General features: G+C 40.3%; 2 protein-coding genes across 5 annotated transcripts; one reads left to right on the forward strand and one right to left on the reverse strand.

The window, feature by feature from the left end:
- The first annotated feature begins 4,254 nt into the window (after positions 1–4,254).
- Positions 4,255–18,139, forward strand: LOC147177441 (cytoplasmic polyadenylation element-binding protein 1-like). 4 transcript variants are annotated; one of them, XM_086071923.1, is made up of 13 exons: positions 4,255–4,335; positions 4,402–4,429; positions 4,645–4,816; positions 8,027–8,239; positions 11,177–11,406; positions 11,627–11,879; positions 11,953–12,066; positions 13,065–13,169; positions 14,651–14,787; positions 15,013–15,211; positions 16,476–16,570; positions 16,652–16,732; positions 16,811–18,139. In XM_086071923.1, exons 1-13 carry the CDS (start codon positions 4,301–4,303, stop codon positions 16,919–16,921), a joined length of 1,773 nt encoding a protein of 590 aa, XP_085928049.1. In that variant the 5' UTR covers positions 4,255–4,300; the 3' UTR covers positions 16,922–18,139. The 4 variants fall into 4 exon arrangements, with proteins under 4 accessions (XP_085928049.1, XP_085928050.1, XP_085928051.1 ...); XM_086071924.1 differs by having other exon boundaries at positions 13,065–13,154; XM_086071925.1 differs by lacking the exons at positions 4,255–4,335; positions 4,402–4,429; positions 4,645–4,816 and adding an exon at positions 7,644–7,936.
- A 1,584-nt stretch (positions 18,140–19,723) lies between these two features.
- On the reverse strand, positions 19,724–20,897 carry rps17 (ribosomal protein S17). Its single transcript, XM_086071375.1, has 5 exons — positions 20,801–20,897; positions 20,245–20,396; positions 20,071–20,176; positions 19,921–19,986; positions 19,724–19,841 (listed from the first exon to the last, which is right to left on the reverse strand). The coding sequence occupies exons 1-5, from the start codon at positions 20,801–20,803 to the stop codon at positions 19,764–19,766; spliced, it is 405 nt and encodes a 134-aa protein (XP_085927501.1). The 5' UTR covers positions 20,804–20,897; the 3' UTR covers positions 19,724–19,763.
- Between the last annotated feature and the right edge of the window lie 458 nt (positions 20,898–21,355).

Genomic DNA, 21,355 nt, shown 5'->3' on the forward strand with positions numbered 1-21,355 from the left:
TAAAATGAATGCCAGTACATTTAGTGCCATGAAAAAGTACCTATTTGTATTCCCAAATTCTTTTTCCCACTTCAAACAAATGTAAATATAAAAGATGAGACAAATGTCTCAATACATCTCGCGTAAACGTAACACAGAATTTTAGAAAGAAAAAAACCCAACAGTCAAACATGTTGTTGGTACCATCTCATTCTGCTATGTTACTCCAGGAATTGGACTACTTTTGTGAATGATGAAACCATGGATTCTGTTCTTTTCTAGAAAATCCTAAAGGAGACTGTTCGGCCATCAATTTGTGAACACTCAAGCTGAAGCACGTTTGGGTTCTGCAGCAGGACAATCGATCCAAAACATACCAGAAAGTCCACTTCTGATTAGCTTAAAAAAACCTCCAGATTTGAATCCGATTGAATGCTGTGACATGACCTCAAAAAAAAATTCACGGTCGAAAACCCTCCAGTGTTGCTGGGTTGAAGCGATCTTACATGGGAAAATGAGACAAGATATCGCCACAGAGATGTGAAAGATTCCTTTCAACCCACCAATCATAAGGATTAGGTATCAAGTACTTTGTCAGACAGGGCCAAGCAGGTACCTTTGAATAGTTCATTGTTCGTCATGATCATCACTGTTTAATGATCTTAAACATTGAAAAAAGCAAAACAAACAGAATTTTAGGAGAGCAAATACTTTTTCACGACACTGTAAATGTTTTGTTGCTTATCTTGTACATCACCTATAGATGTAGAGCCTTTTAATGACTGCTCACATGAAGGATTCAGTCATCACAAGGGGTGATAGAATGCAGTACAAACTACAAATTGAGTTGAACACACATAAAGCCACTTCAGCTGCCTTATGCTTTGAATTTTAACATTTTCAATGTAAATCATAAACTTTTTTCCAACACATCAATCCATTTTCATTAGCATCTGTCCCTATTTGAGTTGTGGGCGGTGACATGCCCTGGAATTATGGAGACGGGCTCAATTGAGAAAAGGAGAAATTCTTGTCATTTATTCATGTATTAATAATAGGACATCTGAATTAATTGCCTAAGTATTCCAGAGCCCTTACACGCACATAATTGTTGAATACTCACATTTTTACAAAAATAATCTGGCCACACAAATTTTTTTTTTTTCTATAGTATTGACTTGGTTTATCACAAGAGTAAGCAAGAATAAAATAAGATGTGACACTGCATGGTCTGTTTCACACAACTAGTCTCTGGTAAATATTTAGAATAACTGACTGCACCAGCATTGTGGTGAAGTAAGAATGTCAAAATATAGCATCAAAATGTGTTGATTTCAGCTCAAGACAATACATTAAAATATAATAAATGAGAATCTTTGGTAATCCAAACGGGCACTTATACTATTTTATTTCCAAGATGATAAGTAAACATTGTCAGTGGTTTTATAAGCCCGTCAAAATATTTATTTGGATTTCCTTTAAAAAATAAATAAATCATATTACGTATTACTTTTCAAGGCAAGCTGGGATAGGCTCCAGCACCCCCACGACCCTTGTGAGGAAAAAGCCGTTCAGAAAATGGATGGATGGAATTTCAAGGTAACATATTATTTAATTTTATGCTTCATTTGAGTTAAGAAGAAGACAATGCCTGACAATTAATTGTTGATTGAGGAAACAAAATATTTTTTATTTAAAGGGACAGTGTGTGAATTTTATTTTAATTTCTCAATGTTCGTTCATGTAAAAAAACATGATCAATTTCAGTAATATGCAAAAAAATATGTCACATAAATGTACATTTTCTTTATATAATCTAGTAATCGCTAATTATATTACATAGGTTTCACTTTATTGGGAGGCTGACATTTCGCCACCATCTATCTGCTACGGATAACTGAAAGAGGAGGACTTAGAGAACAAAGTAATTGGTGGTCGGCTTGTGAAGTGTGGTCTCTCTGAGGTACCATAGTGTGCACGCTTCAAAGTTCAAGCGCTTCAAACTTAAGTCGTTGCATTCTATTATTTCACCATTAGATGGCAAAAATTCTATGCACTGTCACTTTAAAAATGTTGCCATCTAATGGCGAAATAATAGAATGCAACGATCCAAAGTCGTGTGCATTTTGAAGAGAGACCATACTTCATAAGCCTACCACCAATTACTACCTTCGCTAAGTTCTTCTCCTTCCAGTGACCGTAGAAGAAAGATTGCAGCGAAACATGTCAGCCTCTGTAAGGTGAGGCAAGACCTATGTAATATAATTAGCGATTACTGGATGTACGATTATATTTAAAAAAAATTATGTTGCTGTGATAGAACTTTTTTTGTGTGCATATTATTGAAATTAATTGTGTTTTTTTTTAATTCATGAACATTGAAAAATCTAAAAAGTCTACACACTGTCCCTTCCAATATTCATTTTCAAGTCAACGTAATATTTATTTTTATGTTTAAGTTAAAAAGACAATGCCTGATAATTAATTGTGGCGATTAAATGATTTCAATTTAGTAATCAGTGGTTTTATGTAAGGGGTGTCCAAACGTTTTTCCTCTGAGGACCAGAATGCGACGGCCACTTTAACGTTCTCTGACTTTATTGAAAACGTTACAACCAATCAATGAAGCAATGATGTATTATAATTATTTTATCTTTTTACATTTTATGTAACCTTCTATTAAATAAGGCACTAAACTAATTTGGGATTTTTCACAATTTTGGTGTGGCCCACAGCCCTATATACTTACTAGAACAGGGCTGCCCCTACCACTGCCCTGAGTACACAGCAAAATCACCAGTGTTAGATTAACACTGAGAGTGTTAAATCTAACACTAGAACAGTGTTCATATGTGTCCACACCACTGAGTGTAAATCTTACACTTTTCAAAGTGTTACTTTCCCCCCCACACTTAACCAGTGTTACTCCAAAACTATATGATGTTCACACTGCACTGCTAAACACTGAGTAGTGTTGAAAGTACTCTACACTAGTGTCAGTTCAGTGTTAAAAATTTGACTCAAACTACACTTTACTCTGGTAAATGGTACTTCAATTATATAGCGTTTTTCCTCCTTACAAGGCCCTTAAAGCGCTTTATATTTTGACTACTAATGACATAGTATGAGGAGCAACTTGGGATTCAGGATCTTGCTCAAAGATACTTTGACATAGTCACACTGGCCTAGGATTGAACCCACGCTCTCAGGCTTGCAAGACAACACAGACATTTACTCTGACAGTGTAACATTTTATCCTAACAAGTGTTAAAATAACACTGCTTACTGCATATTTGATCGAACACTGGAAATTTAACATTGACCTTGACACAGGCAGCAGCAACTAGTGGAACTTTTTTTTGCTTCGGAAACGGAATTATGTTCTTTATTCATGAGGCTATCGAAAGAGAAATGTTGTCAATATTGTAGCTGTAAATCATTTATTTTGCATAACAATTAACAAAAAAAGCTGTATAAAGTACATTTATCATTAGTGGTAGTCAAGCGTTAACGTGTGTATATTTTAACACGTACACTCGCTGGCGAAACATGAATTGCAGTTGCACCATGTGGTGATGTCGCAAATTATAGCCCATCATGCACAGAAGCTATCACACAGATAACAAAAAAAATGAAAACAAAACATATTGTGTTTTACAACAATACTTAACCATGTGGCACATTATAAAGTGCTATGAGCACCGTATGGTGTAGAAAGCGCTACATAGATTCAGTCCATTGACTACTTATATTTACAGTTAATTTCATGTTGCTGTGGATGAAATACACTCTAAAAATAGAATTGTTGAACCAATTTAAGATTATAAATTTAATTTTAAAAATCGCTTCAAGTGGTAACACACAATTGAATTTGGTTAGTCCAAAGTGAATACATTTAGTTTAATTAAGTGATTATGAGTTCATTAAACTTAATACTTTGGATTGGAGTCACTTTGGATTAACTTGATTGTGGTGAATATATTACGTTTAATGAACTCATAATCGCTTAAATTTAATATATATAATACAATTTGGTTCAACAATTCTCTTTTTTAGAGTGTAATGAAGGTTGTGGTAAAAAAGTTGGCATAGGTAAATAAAACTACAATCTCAAAACCATGAAATAATAATATTTTTTTTTTTTACAACTTAAATTAATAATAATAATAATAAAAAGTTGAGTCTCGTTCGCATTTTCTAAAACTCTTAACAGGTTCTCAAGCTTTTGCGTAAACATGATTTGATTAGCGCGGCGATGCCTTTGAAGGCGATCACATGACCAGAAAGAGGCCCCGCAAACTAGATTAGCCAAGTTAAGGAAATGCGCACGTTCACCATATTGACACTAATTAGCAGGTAGCCATCTTCATAAATATGACCATTTAGTGCATTCGCTCATTCTTTGTGATTCTTTTGTCGTAGCTCCGTCTACACAATGGCCTTTTCTCTGGTGAGTGTCGCGCTACATGAAAAATGTCCATTCGACGAGTCTGAATAACGTTATTAAGAGAGCTTTGGTGTCACCAAACATCGTTTTCTCTCCGTCTGGCAGAGAGTGTCACTTAATGTTCAAGTAATGTTCGAAGGCGCCGACTTTGGCTGCTAGCGTGTGCTCGTCTTGAAATTAGACATGAAGGAAAGTATGGCTTGTGTTCTTCGGCACAGAGAAACGACCCGCGCAGGCCTTCTAACCCAGACGCGGACTCTCCGGCCTTGTCGACGTGTAGCAACGCGGACATCTTCCGCAGGATGAACACCATGCTGGGCAACGCTCTGGATCTGACCGGCGTGTGCACCACTCCCAACAACGCCAAGGCCAAGGCCGACTTGCTATGTGGTAACGTCTCTTCTCACTCGTCCGCTAATTATTCGGCCACAACGGCCATTTTATTGTCAAATCTGCTCACGGTTTAAACTCTTCCTTAATAAAACATTTACACGTTTGAATGTATTATTCTACACATACTGTGCACTTTTAACTATTGCTTACCGTGCTTAAATTCCGCTCACTGTCTTGGCATGAACCAGCACATTTGGGGATTCGAGTATTTTTTTGTCAGTGTTCTATGCCGAACACACACACACAGTTAAAATGACTAACTATGAATAATTGTATCACTCTGCTAGCACAGGTGGATAGCCTAGCCAAAAACTGTACTCCATTAGTACTGTTACTTTACTAGGGCTTAAGTAAAACACTTGAGTAAGAGTAAAGAAGTATTAAGTGAAAAAGTACTGACTAACTGGTGAGTATCTTTGGATGTTTTTGTCCTCACAGCAAAAAAAAATAAAAATATTTGTGCAAATTCAGCCATTGTCCATCAACTCTGTAACTACAACAAATGAAATATGCATAAAATGGAAACAGTGGTATTTAGTTTTGCATTCTTCATGGGAGGTTCATCAAAGATGAACTTCTGCTTTCTGTGGGGATTCTCTGAAGTCGCTGTACTTCAGCCTGGGGTGTATCCTTGTTTGACAGAAACAAAATAGCAATGAGGCTACGGGGGATTTTGGTCATCAGAATGATCACCACACCAGGATGGTGCAATATTCGGTCATGCTAACAATATATGCATAGTCTAACAGAAGAAATACAATAGTTTCTTAAGACACCAAAATGGCTGAATGAAGTTTCCTGTTGAAAATTTTTGATTAAATTTGAGTTAATTTTTTTTGTACTATCACACACACACACACACACACACACACACACCCCTCACAATTTTGAATATTTTTGTCACGGTCCAACAACAATCAGATCAATTATGCGTTATAGATGACTAAGATCAAGGCAAATTAACCATTTATAGGAAAGTTGGTATATCCATTATAATTACAGGTATACGTTTACTAAATACTTTGACATGTAGTCTTAAGCGTAACGATAGGATTCTGACGCAAGTGTGTAAATGTACATATATGCAAGAGCTGGGAACTTGGTTCAATTGTCACTCGTCTGACGATGGCAATGTTTCCCCGAGTGCACAACGATGCGAAGCCTCAAAAATAAACTGGGTGAAAAGAGAAGGACTGCCTGTACTCAACCCGATTGACGGACGTGAACGTGCTTCAGACTGAAGTACAGATGTTACTTCTAATTCCATGTATTTTTGCGAGGATTCATGTCATAAATCTGTGGCTTTACCACTTCTGCATATCCAACTTAATGTTTTGCGAAACAGAAATATGGATTCCACGTAAAGGGAGTCAAGTCAAAACCTTCCTTTACCATTTTCTTATATGAATATTATAAATACTAGTCTAAATATGGTATTAAGATTATTACTGCATTTGTGGAATAGCCTATGAAATAAGCGGCAAATTAATATTTTTTTGTCTGAAAAGGTTTTGCTATTAGCTTTTCTTGTGACGGGAATAACAAATGCTCTTCCATTAGGATAAAGTATAATAAATTGGTGTAACCACTAGAGCTGCAACTGTGATTATTATTTTTTATTGATTAATCCGTTTTGATTTTGATGAGCAGGATTTAGAAAAACTTTTGTTTAAAAACAGGATATTGTTTAAAATTTACAAATAATTCACCTTCTGGTTTGAGCTATACATGTCAGAAAATCAGCGTAAATGTTAATTGGTTTTACAAAGTAAAAGAAAGCAGCTGTTTGGCAATATCCCATTTGGATTGAACCAAGATGATTAGTATGCTTTCGAGGACTACAGTAATGAGTATATTCTGTTGACGCAAAAAGTTTAAAGGATTTGGACGATTTTAAACAAGATCTCAACAAATAATTACTAAGCAAATGGATAATCTTGACAAATGATTAATTGTTGCACCTAGTATTGCTTATTGCTATTCATGACTTGCGAGTATCTCAGCCTTGTGAGTAAATTGAGACGTGATCCCACTTTTTATGACATTTTCGTTTGCTCTTCTAATAGATTTTATGTAAAATTAATTATCTCGAGGCAAATCTTTTGAGAAATACTGGAACTTTGTTTATTGCATTAGTATTGGTCGGTGAGAAAGGTACAGGTTAGTAGTTGCAATGTCTGTGTTCATCATAAGTCACAATGTCATACATTTTTTGTTTTGCTTTCTTAAATTAATAAAAGCATGATGTTACAATTCCAGGCACTGTGGCATTCTTGATCACGAGTGAGAGTAGCTGATTCATGCTGCATCATTGGTTTACAGCATTGCAGTACTTGTTTGGGGGTACCAAATTTAAGATTTGCCAAGTTTTTACATCAGCACAATGTCTGGCTCTTCCTCAGCGTCAATCATTTTCAGTGCGCAATTCACTTTTTAGACTAACTTTGCTTTGTGTAATTTGAGCATCCTCAAACTATTTATTAAATGCCAAAAAACCAAAAGTGACTCTAGAGCCAAAGCCCAGCTTGGCAGTTGCTGAATCAGGGCTGACTGTAGCTGGCGTTTGGATTCTCTCCAGGGAAAGAAAAGGGAGGAGCTGGTGCACATTGCTTTTTGACATCTGATCAGTAGGCTCTCTTGCCCTTTTATTTATTTTTTATTTTTTTGTTCCCCCAGACTGAAAAGACAAAACGGGAAAATGTACCAAGAGTTGTCTGACTTGGAACTGCTTTTTTGAGCAACCTTAAAGTCTGAATACTTTTAAGCTTGCTGAGTCATGATGCCTGCGTGCTTGAGCTGCCTCCCCCCCTCCCTCGCTGCCTTGGTCAGCTGGCTCAGGAAACAGGCTAGAGAGTAAGCGGTAGCCGCAGCAACGTCGGTGGTCCTCCGCTGCTCTTGTAACACCAGAGAAGCGGGGTCCGAACGAGCCTGTCACTCGGCAGGCTTTTTCTTTTTTTAGAAAGCAGGGAGGTGGGGGAAGCTGATGTCACTATTAGGGGAGTGTGAGTGCATCAGCAGCCATGTCACATGCTGCTAGGTGGGTCAGCCATGCAGATGGAGTTGCATGGCACGCGCACGGGGCGCAGAGGCAGCAGGTTAGCTCCCCCGTCATCCAGGGTAGGGCAGAAAACACTGTGCTCGCTGCTGTGGCTGAGGTGATTCTCGCTGCTTGTCTAACACTTCCTTCTCTTCCTCTCACCCGTCAAGAGTCTGACTTGGCCGCGGTGGGCAGCAGGAGGATGCTCTTCGCCAACTGCGATGCCATGCCTGAGATGCAATCGTCCCGGGTGCCGCGGAGTGTGGCAGACTTGGGCCTGGGCCTCCAGTCTCTCCGTTTGTCTGGCTGGGACAGACCTTGGAGCAGCCAGGAGAACGAGTCTCTCTCCTCTCCTTCCCAGGTTCAGACGAGCTCACCCTCAAGTAAGTATTGTACAAGCTTCGTTTACTAGCCACAGTGGGCTCCCAACAATGACTAGACACTTGAATGCATGCAAGAGTCAATTACATCTTGTACTTGATGTGTGATGGGCAGAGCAGAGTGTTGCCATAAACTAGCATCACAGGATGATGTGGCACTTTCACTTCGCTTCGTCTCTGTCCACAAACAATCCAGTGAAGAGCCATTATTTCACACTAAAATTGAATAGGCTTGTCATGGACTTTACAACAATTTCATTTGCTATATAGCTGAACTTTATTCACCAGTGCTTCGAACCAGGCGACGGAACATGAAATGTCTCTCAATGACTTGGCACTACAATTGAGCCATTTGTTCCGACCCGCTTGTAGTGCTGAAATGGCATCACTGCTTGTTCCGGCATAACTTGGCATGGAGGTTAAAACTGGGCCTACAACAAAGTGGGACAGCTTTGAATGTGGCCTGCAGCTGAATATGTACCCAGCCTTCAGAACCTCATGGAGCTAACAGTGCAATTAGCAACATGGTTGCAATATAAAGAATTATGCTGTTGGGTTGTTGTGGGTGTTATTCTTGAAGGTGCGTCAGTTTTAAAAGTACTTTCTAGAGTGTATATAGTGAGTCCAGGCATCTCGTATTTGCGTACAAGAATGTCTGAAATTGGCTGGAACTGAGGTTTTTGTTTGTTTTGCTCTGTTTATCAATGATGAGCATATAGCTTATTACAGTTTGAAAAAATAAAAGCGATATTGTACTATTTCAACTTGTAGGTGTTTCCATTGAAGCTCCCGAGGGGCAATTCTCGTACTGTCCCGTCTTGCGAGATCTCACTGTTCTGTCGGAGGGGTTCATGATTTTACAATACAAATGCACGATAATATCTGTGCTCGATAATTATCAGCACTCATCGACCAATTTGACGTCAAACAGGTAAAGAAATCCGCCGATAATAAATGACACCCAACATTTGGTCCATCTGTTGGGGTTGTGCCCAACCCCTCCCCTCTCCTATGGTAGTGTCGTATATTTGTGACATCATAATGTAGGCGAGCTCGTGTTTACAGAAGATGCATCATGACGACATGGCAGTCGACAATGTGGGCTTTCTTTACTGTCCTGTTGTGGAAGATGACTATTTAACATAAGTTTATACTGTATTGTGGACACGTGTTTTCTTTAACAATGAGCCTTTCACTACTTGTACATGAAGCAATATCGAAGTTATCTTGACTGATAAGCCTGCTGAGAACAGACTGCTTGCCTTCCTGTCTACCTGACCCTCCCTTACTCCTACCAAAACCTAACCAGGCTGCATAAAAAATCTTCCCTTTATAATTTATTGTGCACACTCACAGATCACTTCTTGTAAGACTTGTATATATTTGAAACGCAAAAGTGTAATGGAAACACTTTTTGCGCATTCCCTGTAGTCATGTGACCCCCCCCGCCCGGTAACGGGGCCCACTCTTTCGTGTTGGAACTGCCTCCTGATTGGATAAAAAGTCAAAGCACAAAGCGATTTAGCTATTGACCTTTGACATGTGATGTCACAGCTCTCATGGGAACCTCCCCTCACAGGACGCTGGACGGCAAAACAGCCACTTGCCTGTATTGTTAACCTTTGAATCTTGTACAGTGTAAAGTATTTTATCTAATCGATTATCTTATAAAATGGTCATATCCTGCTGTGCGGTCGGTTGTACAGACAAAGGAGTAAACCAAATGTTGCTTTTTATCGCATACCTACTAATAAAGACAAAAGACGTCGATTGATAGCAGCAATCAACAGAAAAGACTGGCAGCTCATTAAGTATTCACGGATTTGTAGCGATAATTTTTTGCGAGGTTAGTAGATCAATGTTCATACGTTTTACTAGTAAACGTACATTCTTACAAAGATTGTTACAGGTGTCGAATTGCGTGTTTCAAATCACATTAACGAGCCAGATAGTTAGCGTCTACTCCAACTGCATGAACACACGGCTTAGTTTTAAAATGCACCTTCTTCAAAACTTAAGTGCATTTGACTGTTTAATAATGGGGGATTTCGTCTTTGTGCTCAGAGTATTTTTTTACTCTGGAGCCGGAGTCATATTCATGAAATTACTGCATAGCTTGGCACTACGATTAGTTCCATGCTAGTAAATATAGTAACATCACAGCGTTTCAATATAGAACGGACTATGTAAAAATAAGTCAGTTGGCATGATAAACAAGTTTTACTTTTGCATTATGAGGTATATTGTGTGTGAGAGCGTAGCATCTCGTCCCAGTGACAAGCTTTTGAATCCGCCCCGGTGTAAGGAGAAGAGGCATTGACTACATAATGATATAGGTCGTGCACTGTGAATTCCGGCAAAGTCAGCGATTTGATTAACTTGGTAAAAACAGCAGGCAACAGAAGGTAAGGGGCTGTTTTCAAACTAGCGATCTCCAATTTAAGTAAATATCGCGCTCTGAGTCTCAACTAAATGTGCAACTTTGACTGACAGGCTAACTTCGGTTGAAGTGGTAGATTCCATAGCTCCATGGGCAATAACTTTTCATTTGTAAAATAGCAGTCACTAAGTCGCTCCGGGTCACGTCCACTTCCATTCAACAATCATTTCCTTCTCCCGGCAGTCACGTGATCACGAGACGTCGGTGCAAATGATCAATAGAGCCAGGGCCGCCGCTCCATATCGTAGCTATTTTCAACCGATAAACCAAAAATTTAGAAAGTGCCGATACGTGCTTCTATTTCGGCACGTCTCAAAAACCACCTCATGAGAGCGTAAACTTTTTTGCAGCATTTGAGTTTTTGTTGTTGAAAATCACGCGTTTCCATTACCAGCTTGCTTTTGCGCAAAACGGAGAGTAATGGAAACGCACTTTATGATGCAAATTTCAGACAAACTCCCGACTGTTCAAAATGGTTGTGCCTGTCTGTTCTTCTCCAGTGCTGGGCATCCTGAACAGTCCCTTTAGCAGCATCCTTGGAAAGCCACCAGCCTACCTGCCCTCAGAGTCCCTGAGCATGACCGCTGACTTCCTGGAGAAGTTCCCCGGCATGGCTCGCATGGCGAGCCGTTTGGACTCCAGCTGCTTTTTGGACTCTCGCTCGAGCAGCCCTGAAGACTCTGAGACGAGTGGCGTCAGCTCTGGTTCTGACCACCTCTGTGATGTGCTGGTATGTGCAGTCACACTTTATCAACTAGTTAACAAGTTAGGGCTGATGCAGAAAGGATTTTTCTACTTGTACATTAAAAATATTTTTAGCAGTTTTGGTTAACAGAACACCACAAATTCTGCAGCTTCGTCCTACAGCAATGCCTTCAACTTGATGAGTAGCTTAACACGGATTGCAATAAAATATAGCAACATCTAATTGGTGTTGGCTTTTTCTCCAGTCCTCTCTGCGGATTTCGCCTCCCATGCCTTACGCGTCAAACATTCAAAAGGATCTGCTGCGACTGGGCTCCCGTCTGGATCCCCAGGACACGGGTTTTCCTCTCACCCCGCCAACCAGCGCCAGCCCGGCCTCCTCTGCTCTTTCTCGCCGCTGGCGCACTGGCTCGCCCTGGCCTGGCATGGACATGCTGGAACAGTCTGATGAAGCGTTCAGCATTGAGAGGGAGGCACGCCTGCATAGACAGGCTGCAGGTAAGTGCACCAAAAACAGGTTGTGGAAAACGATGAATTGCAACAACAAACTCTGAAATGTCTTTGCTCCAAGCCGTGAATGAAGCCACCTTCACCTGGAGTGGTCAGCTGCCTCCCAGGAACAACAAGGACCCTCTCTACTCCTGCAAGGTCTTTCTTGGTGGTGTACCCTGGGACATCACAGAAGGTAATTGCTTGTGTTGCACTGCTGTTAAATTGGTGCAGGATAGTGGATGCATTTAAGTCACTTGGCAAAAAAATTGTCAAAATTACCTAAAAAAACATACATTTTAAAAATCATATTTGCAATGCTCAGAACCATATTTGGCCACAGACGAACACACTCGATGGGGACTCAAGGTTTGGGGTTGCTTTAGGCTAAAAGGACTGAAATTGTTTTTATGTACAGGCAGGCTTTCCTCCAGTGTTTTAGTGGCCTACCGGGCTTTCCTTGCCCCTTCCAGCACTGGCCGTGTATATCGCTGGCTGGGTCCTGTACCTCTCATATCTGGGTTCGGTCAATTAAATCATTAAAAAAAAGAAAGAAATCTATACAGTACTATTAGTCTGTCCCTTGTGTGTTATATTTAACAAATTATTCACCAATAAGAGAATTATACTAAAAGATGAAAAAAATTACGATTCATATAGTAATAAGATGCCTCAAAAATAGTGTATTCTGTATTAAGTGTTGATTGCATTTATTTATTTATAAAATTTGCAGGGCCATTTGTGTATTCAATTCTGTTTTGAGACATGCAGTAGAATACAAATACAACTTTGCGTAATAAAAATTAAAGAAAAATATCTGGTCATAAAAATTCCCATTAAAAATATGTGGTTGTAAAAGGTCTTCAAGGCAAGTGCAAAGAATGACATGACATTCAATACAACAGTGCTTTAAGTATATCGCATTTATCCAGAGTTCAGCACAAGCTGTGGTGTCGCAGTCTGGAGAGGCGACGGAGTTGTTATTCTGGAGAGACGTTACAATACGACCACCATTAGGGAACTTGTGGTGGCCACGGTCGACACCTGTGCAGTGGAATTAATGGAAAGCGGTTGTAATGGGCATTTTAATGATAACCTAATGTTATCCACTCTCTCTGAAACTTGTGGTGCTAATCTCAATTCTAAAGAATTGTCCGCAACTGCATCAGTCCTCATGATCCGCCGTCGTTTCAGCTGGACTCGTCAACACCTTCAGTGGCTACGGCCCACTGACTGTGGAGTGGCCTGGTAAGGATGGGAAGCACCCACGCTGTCCTCCCAAAGGTAATGTGGCCAAAGGTAATGACAAGCGGGTAGGCCATTTCATTTTTCCCCTTACTGGTTTTCGGGTGGCACTATGGTGGACACGTTGGCATGTTAATGAGTTGCTCCGTAAGTGGAGCAGTTCTAGATGCAAAGTGTTTGACACAAAATGGAACAAATTCTGACACGTTCATTTGAATGGATTTATCATTCTGTACATGAGTAGATTTACAATTGTGTAAAAAGACTTTGGTAAAAGTACTCATTAAAGTAATTATGAAAGTTACAAAAAATACAGGCTCTTAAATGCACTTGAGTCAAACTTTACCAGGTGGTTCCTCCTCACATGGTAACATTTCAAGCTTGTTAAAGTTGACGGGTTGTCACTAAACACACCCTCTCGGCGCAGGGTTGCGGTCCAAACTTGATGTGACAAGTCATGCAAGTAGACCCCCTTCAGGGGTTTTAATGATCACTTTTAGAATGCCTGAAACCTGAATTACAGAAACAAAAATATGCTTCACGTGTAGTTAACTGTTATCTTTTAAAAGCACTTGCAGTAAATGAGTGGCATGGCTGTCCCTTCCTTAACCATTAATGGTGCATTTTCTGCTCTGTAGCCGTTCTAGTTTTATGCAGCTCGGTAATAATGGAATGCATGTTCTTTGGGCTTTCCTGCCATCCACACAATGTATTGGCGACTTTAAAAGTCTTAGCTTAGCATCACCGTAGGCACACAGTTTGGAAAGGTTGTATGCTGAGTAGCCTTGTCTGCTTCTGGATTTTACTAGCAAATTGCATGTCATAGGGCTGTGCAATTAATCAAAATTTAAGTACAATTTCAAATATTACACTTGTTATACACAATTGCATATTTTCACCTTTTTATTTTAAAATGTCCAATTTAATAACTATTTTGTCCAAAAGGAACTCTCATAATTTTAGTGTTTCATTTTTTTTTTTTTTAATTGTCTTCATATTTTTACATGTTTAAACTATTTCTTGTCCCAATCGTGATTTCAATGATTACCAAATGAATTTTCTATTCTATATTCTTCCTAAACGAGCATTCCTAGCAAGTCATGTCGTAGCTTGACTGCTCTAAGTGACAGTGCAATGCTACATATGATTGGCGTGGGCAGGTTTTTCCTCTGGATCTAATTTGATGACCCCTCTTTTGTACCATTTAAAATTTGGTGGGCGGAGTCCAAACACTGTTAATTACAGGGGGGGGGGGGGGACTACTCAAAGTACAGTATTGATACTTCATTACTTGCATCTAATACACAGTACACTGGTGCTAATTTCATTTATAGTTGAACAGGGTTTATGGTGTCACCAAGTGCCTGTCCCACATTGTGCAACACACCTGTAATTGTTAATGTCACATGGATTTAAACATTTTGCTCAAAAGTCAATTGTTGTACAAGTTTTCTCGAATCGGTTGCCCCTGTGATTTTAACTCCCAAGTTGGAAATGTTGTTTTGCGTTGACTCAAAAGGTTTGCTGTCCTTTAGGCTACGTCTACCTGGTGTTTGAGAATGAGAAATCTGTGCGAGCTTTGCTCCATGCCTGCTCTCAGGACCCGTTTCACCCAGAGGATAACAGGGAGTACTACTTCAAAATGTCCAGTCGCCGAATGCGTTGCAAGGATGTGAGTACAATCTTGACGATTACATTTTTTCTTTAAAAAATTAAAATGCAATTAAATGCACGTCAGTTTGCTGCAGTAAAAGCATATTGTGAAATATATTTTTCAATTATTAATTTGCCAATTGAATTGTCCAGATGTACTTATTGTTAGCTGATCAGTGTATTAAAAAGTGAGTGTTGCTTTCCAAATCCAAACGACTGCCAAGTGTTGCCGTGTGACTCGCAGGTGCAAGTGATTCCTTGGGTCATTTCGGACAGCAACTACGTGCGCTCCCCTGCTCAACGTCTGGACCCCAGCAAGACTGTGTTTGTGGGTGCACTGCATGGCATGCTCAATGCGGAAGCGCTGGCCAGCATCATGAACGACCTGTTTGGAGGAGTCATGTATGCCGGCATTGACACGGACAAACACAAATACCCCATCGGTAAGAACGGCTCGCATCTTTGTCACTTCCTGTCATCTTTGCTCGTAGATCTCTATCCCACCTTATATTTCCTCTCATAGATAGGAATATAACATTTGTTTTTGATCTATTGAGTCTCGCTGTGCATGGGAAGTAATAGGTGAACACCTAGAAATGACATTAATTTCTGCATCAAACGTGGTCTAATCAACAAAATCCAATTAGAAATTCTGTAGCATGACCTCAACTGTTCACACAACCCACCCCAGGAAATTGCAATGTTTTTCTAGAGAGGAATGGTGCACAATCATCCTGATTGTCATACACGTCTGATCTGCAACTACAGGACATTGGTAGATTATTGCTGAGAGATTAGGAAGACCAGTTTTTTTAAATGCAACAATTCACGTTCCCCTCCGTTCTTTTCAATGAAAATATGGATACAGAAATGGGTTTAAGCAGTGATTTTTGATGACTATAAGATTCAAGGTTATGACTGATGCGGAAATTAAATGACAAAAGGTTCATGTTGTCTCCCACTGTATCTAATGTTGTGGAGGAGAACATACTACTTGATTTAATTAGCCATGCCGGCCAAATGTGTTTTAAAAACAAAAAGATGGCAAGACTGGTAGTACAAATACAAGCAAACACTGAAAGTGTCAAAGTGATTCACACGACTTCAATTGTCGCAAAGTTTATTCCAAGAACGTGAGGAGATCCAACCTGAAATTGTCAAATCATATCAACACATACCAAATTGCACTAAACAAATGTTCATCCTCGTCTCAAACCTTTGAACAAAGTATGGACTGTGACTCGAAAGCTTTTCAATCGCACATTGATTGAGTTGCACAAACATTTAAAAGCAGGTCACACCTGAGGAAAGATTGTGTATGTTTGGAATGTTCTGCTTTTATCTGAATTTGACCTGTCAAGAGGCAAACTTAAATGTGCATTGCCATACATTACATTACAGGGTTTTTCCTGTGTACAAAATTCAGAGGCGGCCACCTCCACCTTATTTGCTCACCACCTCCAGCCTGACTGACTGATAATGAATGAATGAATGCTTTATAACGTGATAAGTCATATTTTTATTGGAACTATTATTTTCAGTAGCGCAATTATATTGCATTTTTTTCTGATATCACGCTACCCTAATAGAAAGCTATTAGGGGAAAATGGACAGTAATTTGTATAAAAAAAGAAAAGAAAAGAATATTGGCTGTTAGAGAAGGTGGAATACCATCTGTTGTGTTGAGCCAAAGTTGTTTTTCTCCAGGCTCTGGACGTGTGACTTTTAACAATCAGCGCAGTTACCTGAAGGCGGTGTGCGCAGCCTTCGTGGAGATCAAAAGCCCCAAGTTTACAAAGAAGGTAGCGACATCAAAAAGTTCGCCATCTGCAGAACTTAAGTGGAGGAGAAATGCAAACTTTTGTGTGCGTCTTTGTCTTCAGGTCCAGATTGATCCTTACCTGGAAGACTCCATGTGTCAGGTTTGCCTCCGCCAAGCCGGACCGTTCTTCTGCAGAGACCAGGTGGGCATTCGGGCAACATGAAACGCTTGCGTTCGTGCGCGTCACATGCAAACGGTCTTGTCTTGCGTGCGCGTGCAGGCGTGCTTCAAATATTACTGCCGCTCGTGCTGGCACTGGCAGCATTCCATGGACATCCTCATCAACCACCGGCCCCTCATGCGCAACCAGAAGAATCGGGACTCCAGCTAAGAGGGTTCCAGAGCAAGAGTCCCCCAAGGGCCAGGCCGAAGAGCACGAGCCGGACGGCCGGCCGACCGTCGGCGTGAGGGGCGGGGCACTCCACCAGGCACTGGTGTGTTATCACTGTAGGAAATGTTCACTTTTTGCACTTGCTCGGTTTTTGCTGTTCACAGTTGGCACTATGCACCGTGACCTTGTTGGGAGAGACAAGGGACCGTTCACTTTTCCAGAATTTTCTCAAACATTTGAGTCAGATGAAGGTTAGGAAGTGGAGGAAAATGTTTCTTGGTTTTGTTTGTTTTTGGTTTACATGTTGCATAGTGAAGAGCAGTCACGCAAGTCTCATTGCCGTTCATTGGCAAACGCCATACAGTGCCTTTAAATTTTTAGTTTTCACCCCTCCCAGTTGGCATATTTTTTCCAGCGCGAGTCAACTGGCGTTTCTTACTTTGGGAGTTGAATGTTGGGCTTCATTTAACCAGTCGCATTTCAGACTTTTACGCAGTTTTTTACTAATTTGTACACACAACGGTTTTAAGTCATGACATGATAAAATTTGAACAGAATTCTACCTGGTGGCTGTTTTGGAGAAAAACGTTTTTGTTTTTGTTTTCTTTTTTTAAGTTAACTTCCCCCTCTAATCGGAGTCCCTTTTTTTTTTTTTTTTCTGACCGCTTTTTAATTTGCCCTGCCAGACTTCAACATGATGGGCACAGGTTGGAAGTCCCACCTAACTTACTTGGTTGCAGTTGAGACTTCCAGTCAGGCTGGATAAAGCTTCAGCTGCTCATCCATAGTTTCCATCAAAAATGGATCTTGAGTGAATGTTTGTTTGCACTTTTTTTATTTTAATTTGCACTTGTGGAGAGGTGACAGTGGTTTTAATCACAATAGTACATTGGTAGGAGGATGCGGCTAGGCAAGCTGCTTGCCTCCTGTTGAATGTAAGAACAATCCACTTTGTTGATCAAATTGTCCACCCAGACCTTGAGTAGACCCGCGCGCGCACACACAATTTGTAAGCCTAGTCTGCCTTTCCTGTTGCGGTTGGATGTGATTGCAGAAGCTGTGTGCCAAAGACTGTCGTTGCTCTTGCTGTTCAGTTCTCTTCACCCAGCTGCTTTTTACAGTTTTGCAAAGTCTACCTCATTGTGGTCTGCCAAGTTTGCTGCTTACAGTTGTGGAGTATGTTCAGATTGGGCACAATAAAGGTGTTTAAGCATTAAATGACGCTGTCTGGACTATTATTGGAAGGTGACGCAAATGAGGAAACGCTCTAGTTTTCATAGGTGTCAAACTCCGGTCCTCGACGGCTGGAGTCCTGCAGGTTTTAGAGGTTTCCCTCTTCAACACAAGCAGATTCAAATCAGCAGGATAGTTATCAGGTTTATGCAGAGCTTGCTGATCATATATCAGCTGTATTGAAGAACGGAAACATCCAAAACCAGCAGAACTGCAGAGCTCCAGGACCGAAGTTTGACACCGATGCTCTAGTTGACTGCAGATAACAGTCTTTAAATAAGTGTTTAATTTTATTTCTGACCATTTTAAATTGGGATTGGGCTGAATTTCTAAATGGCGAAAATGTTGTAATGAGTTTTTGCTTAAAGTGAAATGAAAAACTAAGCAATTTATTGCAGTACTGCTTTTTCAAGACTAAGTGAATGGGTTGAGGTTTATCTGACAATCTTCAACGGTGCCGTAAAAAAACCCATTTCCCTTTATTCCCTTCAAATCCCCTCCCCCTTTCCCCCTACTATACCTTGGTTATTTTTTTTTAATAGGACTCATTACGATCGGGAAATTTGAGACTGTCAATTGTCATTCCTGCACTGCTAATTTAACAAACAAACCTAACAGATGAATGGATGCTGCAATTATGTTCTTGCAGAATTACTCAGTTTACTGTTTAATTTGAACCGTGCGAGGAGTTTCGTGCGTTTTTATCTGGTAAAGATGTTCGTTCTCCCCCTCCCTTCCTAAAACGAGACTGAAGACGAAGATTTTCATCCGTTGTCAAAACAAATGTACAAAGATTCCGCATCGTCCAATCAGCTCGACGTATTGTACAGCAAGTTCCGCCTTTCCCGAATGTGTCTGCCTAGTGAAGTACCAGATTGGGATTGATAATTGTGAAGAACTCCCTCGAGTGAATCACAATTATCAATCTGGCTGGCGAGGTTTCAGTCCTCCCTCAAGCGGCTCCAATTGGTCCAAAATGCTGCTGCTTGTCTCCTAACGGGTGGATTCAAACATGCGCAGTACACATTCAAGTTCTTATGTGTAGGTTTATTTTCTAATCTATACGGGAATGTGAACAAGTAGAAGGAAAGCTAGCTCTCAGGAAAGGAGGAGCAAAGAATGAAAATATTGTCGCTATGTGAAAAACACTTATGTCCTTTTTTTTTTTTGGGATGAAACTATGTAGAAATGCCAAAAAGTGTTTTTCACATAGCGACAATATGATAAAAATATATATTCAGTTGTGTGCCTTTCCAAATCATGTCCGATCAACTGAATTGACCACAGGTCTATTCCAATTAAGCTGTAGGAACTGCTCAAACGTGGAAACATGATGCACTTAAGCTTAATTTTGAGCTTTGTGGCAAAGGCATTAATTATGTACCGGTACATGTATTTAAATGTGGTGGTGTGGGGAAAGTTAAGGGGAAAAAATGTTTTGGAATGAGCCTGTAACCCCCCAAAAATGGCAGATGTGCTGTGTGAATACTGCCAAGATATTGCGCGTCTATACATATTTACATATATGTATAATAAAATGCTTCAAAAGAACTACGTGATTGTCAAACATCAATGACATTTCTTTATTAGCAAAAGGAGTAACAAGGCTCTAGAGTCCTCGTGGGGTTTTGAAGTTCATGCCAACAACAGGCTGAGTCACTTGAAGCTTGGAGATGTTCCCAAAGTCCTGCAAGGAAGAAGATGCAACACATGAACATCACATCACCTCCAATTCAACTTCAGTCAGCACGTGTGTGTGCTCTTACAAGCAGCTTGAGCATGTCTTTGGTCTCAGGGTCCACCTCGATGATCTCCTGGTCCAGGGCCGAGATCTGGAGAATACACACGTCACGGGTTACGTTACTTCACATTCAAGCTGACAATACTTTCTAATGACGGAAGATTCAAAGCGGGACCTCGGGCACGTAGTTGTCCCTCCTCTCTCTCTCGTCCTCCTGCAACTTGATGGAGATGCCCCTCACTGGACCGCGCTGGATGCGCTTCATCAAGTGTGTCACGTAACTGCAACACAAAAACACGTTAAATATGTTTTGCCCCATTACATTTTGCACAAAGTTCTCCAAACTCACCCGGCGATTTTGTTGCGAAGAGGTTTGCTGGGGATGATGGCGATCTCCTCGCACAACCTCTTGTTGGTGTGGAAGTCATTGCCCAGACGGGTGTAGTACTTCTCGATGATGACCCTGGCGGCTTTCTTGACAGTCTTGGTCCTGACTCGTCCCTGATGACACCCAAAATATAAACAACCCCTCGTCCCTATGACAGGCAAGTGCATTCACAAGGACACAGAGGTCCTCCATTATGGCCAATTTCTTCACCCAATGCTAAATAGCAGCCACTTTATTAACATAGCTTTATGCATCCAACTCGTTGTTTGCGCTAACCACTGTTGACGTTTGGACTGAGTGGAGTTAAAAGCGACGAAGCTGTTTCCCTACGAGTCGTTTCAATTTGTAATTTATTCCTCCATTACTGTCTGCGGTACATCCCAAATGACTATCAGAAGAAATTATTGGTGTCGCTTGCGTGATAAACGGCGCTTTTCACTGTAGAGTGAGCTCACAGAAGGGGATGATTGAGATGGATTGTTACAGGCTGCCAGTTACCAGTACAGAAGATACCCACCATGTTGATTCCGGCCGGTTTAAGAGAACGTACTCAACTTTGAACCGGAAGTTTATAGTGCACAGCGTACAGCAATCACACGACACGCTGAAAACACTGTCCCCTTGTGGTCAGAGGTGATAATAGCAGCAAACGTCTCCCCTGCTTATTTTGAATCGGATGACTGTATTTAAAACAAAAAAACAATTTCAATGTTTTATTCGCTTAGCACAGACTGTGTAGTATAATACGTTCAAATAATTACTAAAATGACGCATTTGTGTTATGGAATTTATATATTTCACACAATTGTAGCTGTGTCCTTAATAGTCACTAACAATTTGAAAATGTATAAGTATTATTTTGATAATTTTTTTATATGTATTCAATAGTTTGCAAAAGACATGGAATACCTTTTAGAAAGTGTTTAAAAAAAACTACTACAGGATGTCAGTAATAATAAAGTGCTACAAAAACAAGTGATGTTAAATTTGTTCAGTTTATTCCATTGTTAGATCCTCTTTCTCAATTTTTATCTCTCTCCAAAATATTAAACACTTCCTCCAGCTAGAGTTC

The sequence above is a fragment of the Leptonotus elevatus genome, chromosome 3 (assembly GCF_054856555.1).
Source record: "Leptonotus elevatus isolate MCC_2025b chromosome 3, RoL_Lele_1.0, whole genome shotgun sequence".
NCBI lineage: Eukaryota > Metazoa > Chordata > Actinopteri > Syngnathiformes > Syngnathidae > Leptonotus > Leptonotus elevatus.

Bases quoted from the DNA above. Each gene is read 5' to 3' on its own strand.
- LOC147177441 (XM_086071923.1), top strand. From the start codon at position 4,301: ATGCGCACGTTCACCATATTGACACTAATTAGCAG. The intron at 4,336-4,401 runs GTAGCCATCTTC...CTTTTGTCGTAG, and splicing joins ATATTGACACTAATTAGCAG to CTCCGTCTACACAATGGCCT. The intron at 8,240-11,176 runs GTAAGTATTGTA...GTTCTTCTCCAG, and splicing joins TCAGACGAGCTCACCCTCAA to TGCTGGGCATCCTGAACAGT.
- rps17 (XM_086071375.1), bottom strand. The intron at 20,177-20,244 runs GTGAGTTTGGAG...TTTGTGTTGCAG, and splicing joins CTTCGCAACAAAATCGCCGG to TTACGTGACACACTTGATGA. The intron at 19,987-20,070 runs GTCCCGCTTTGA...TGTATTCTCCAG, and splicing joins GGGACAACTACGTGCCCGAG to ATCTCGGCCCTGGACCAGGA.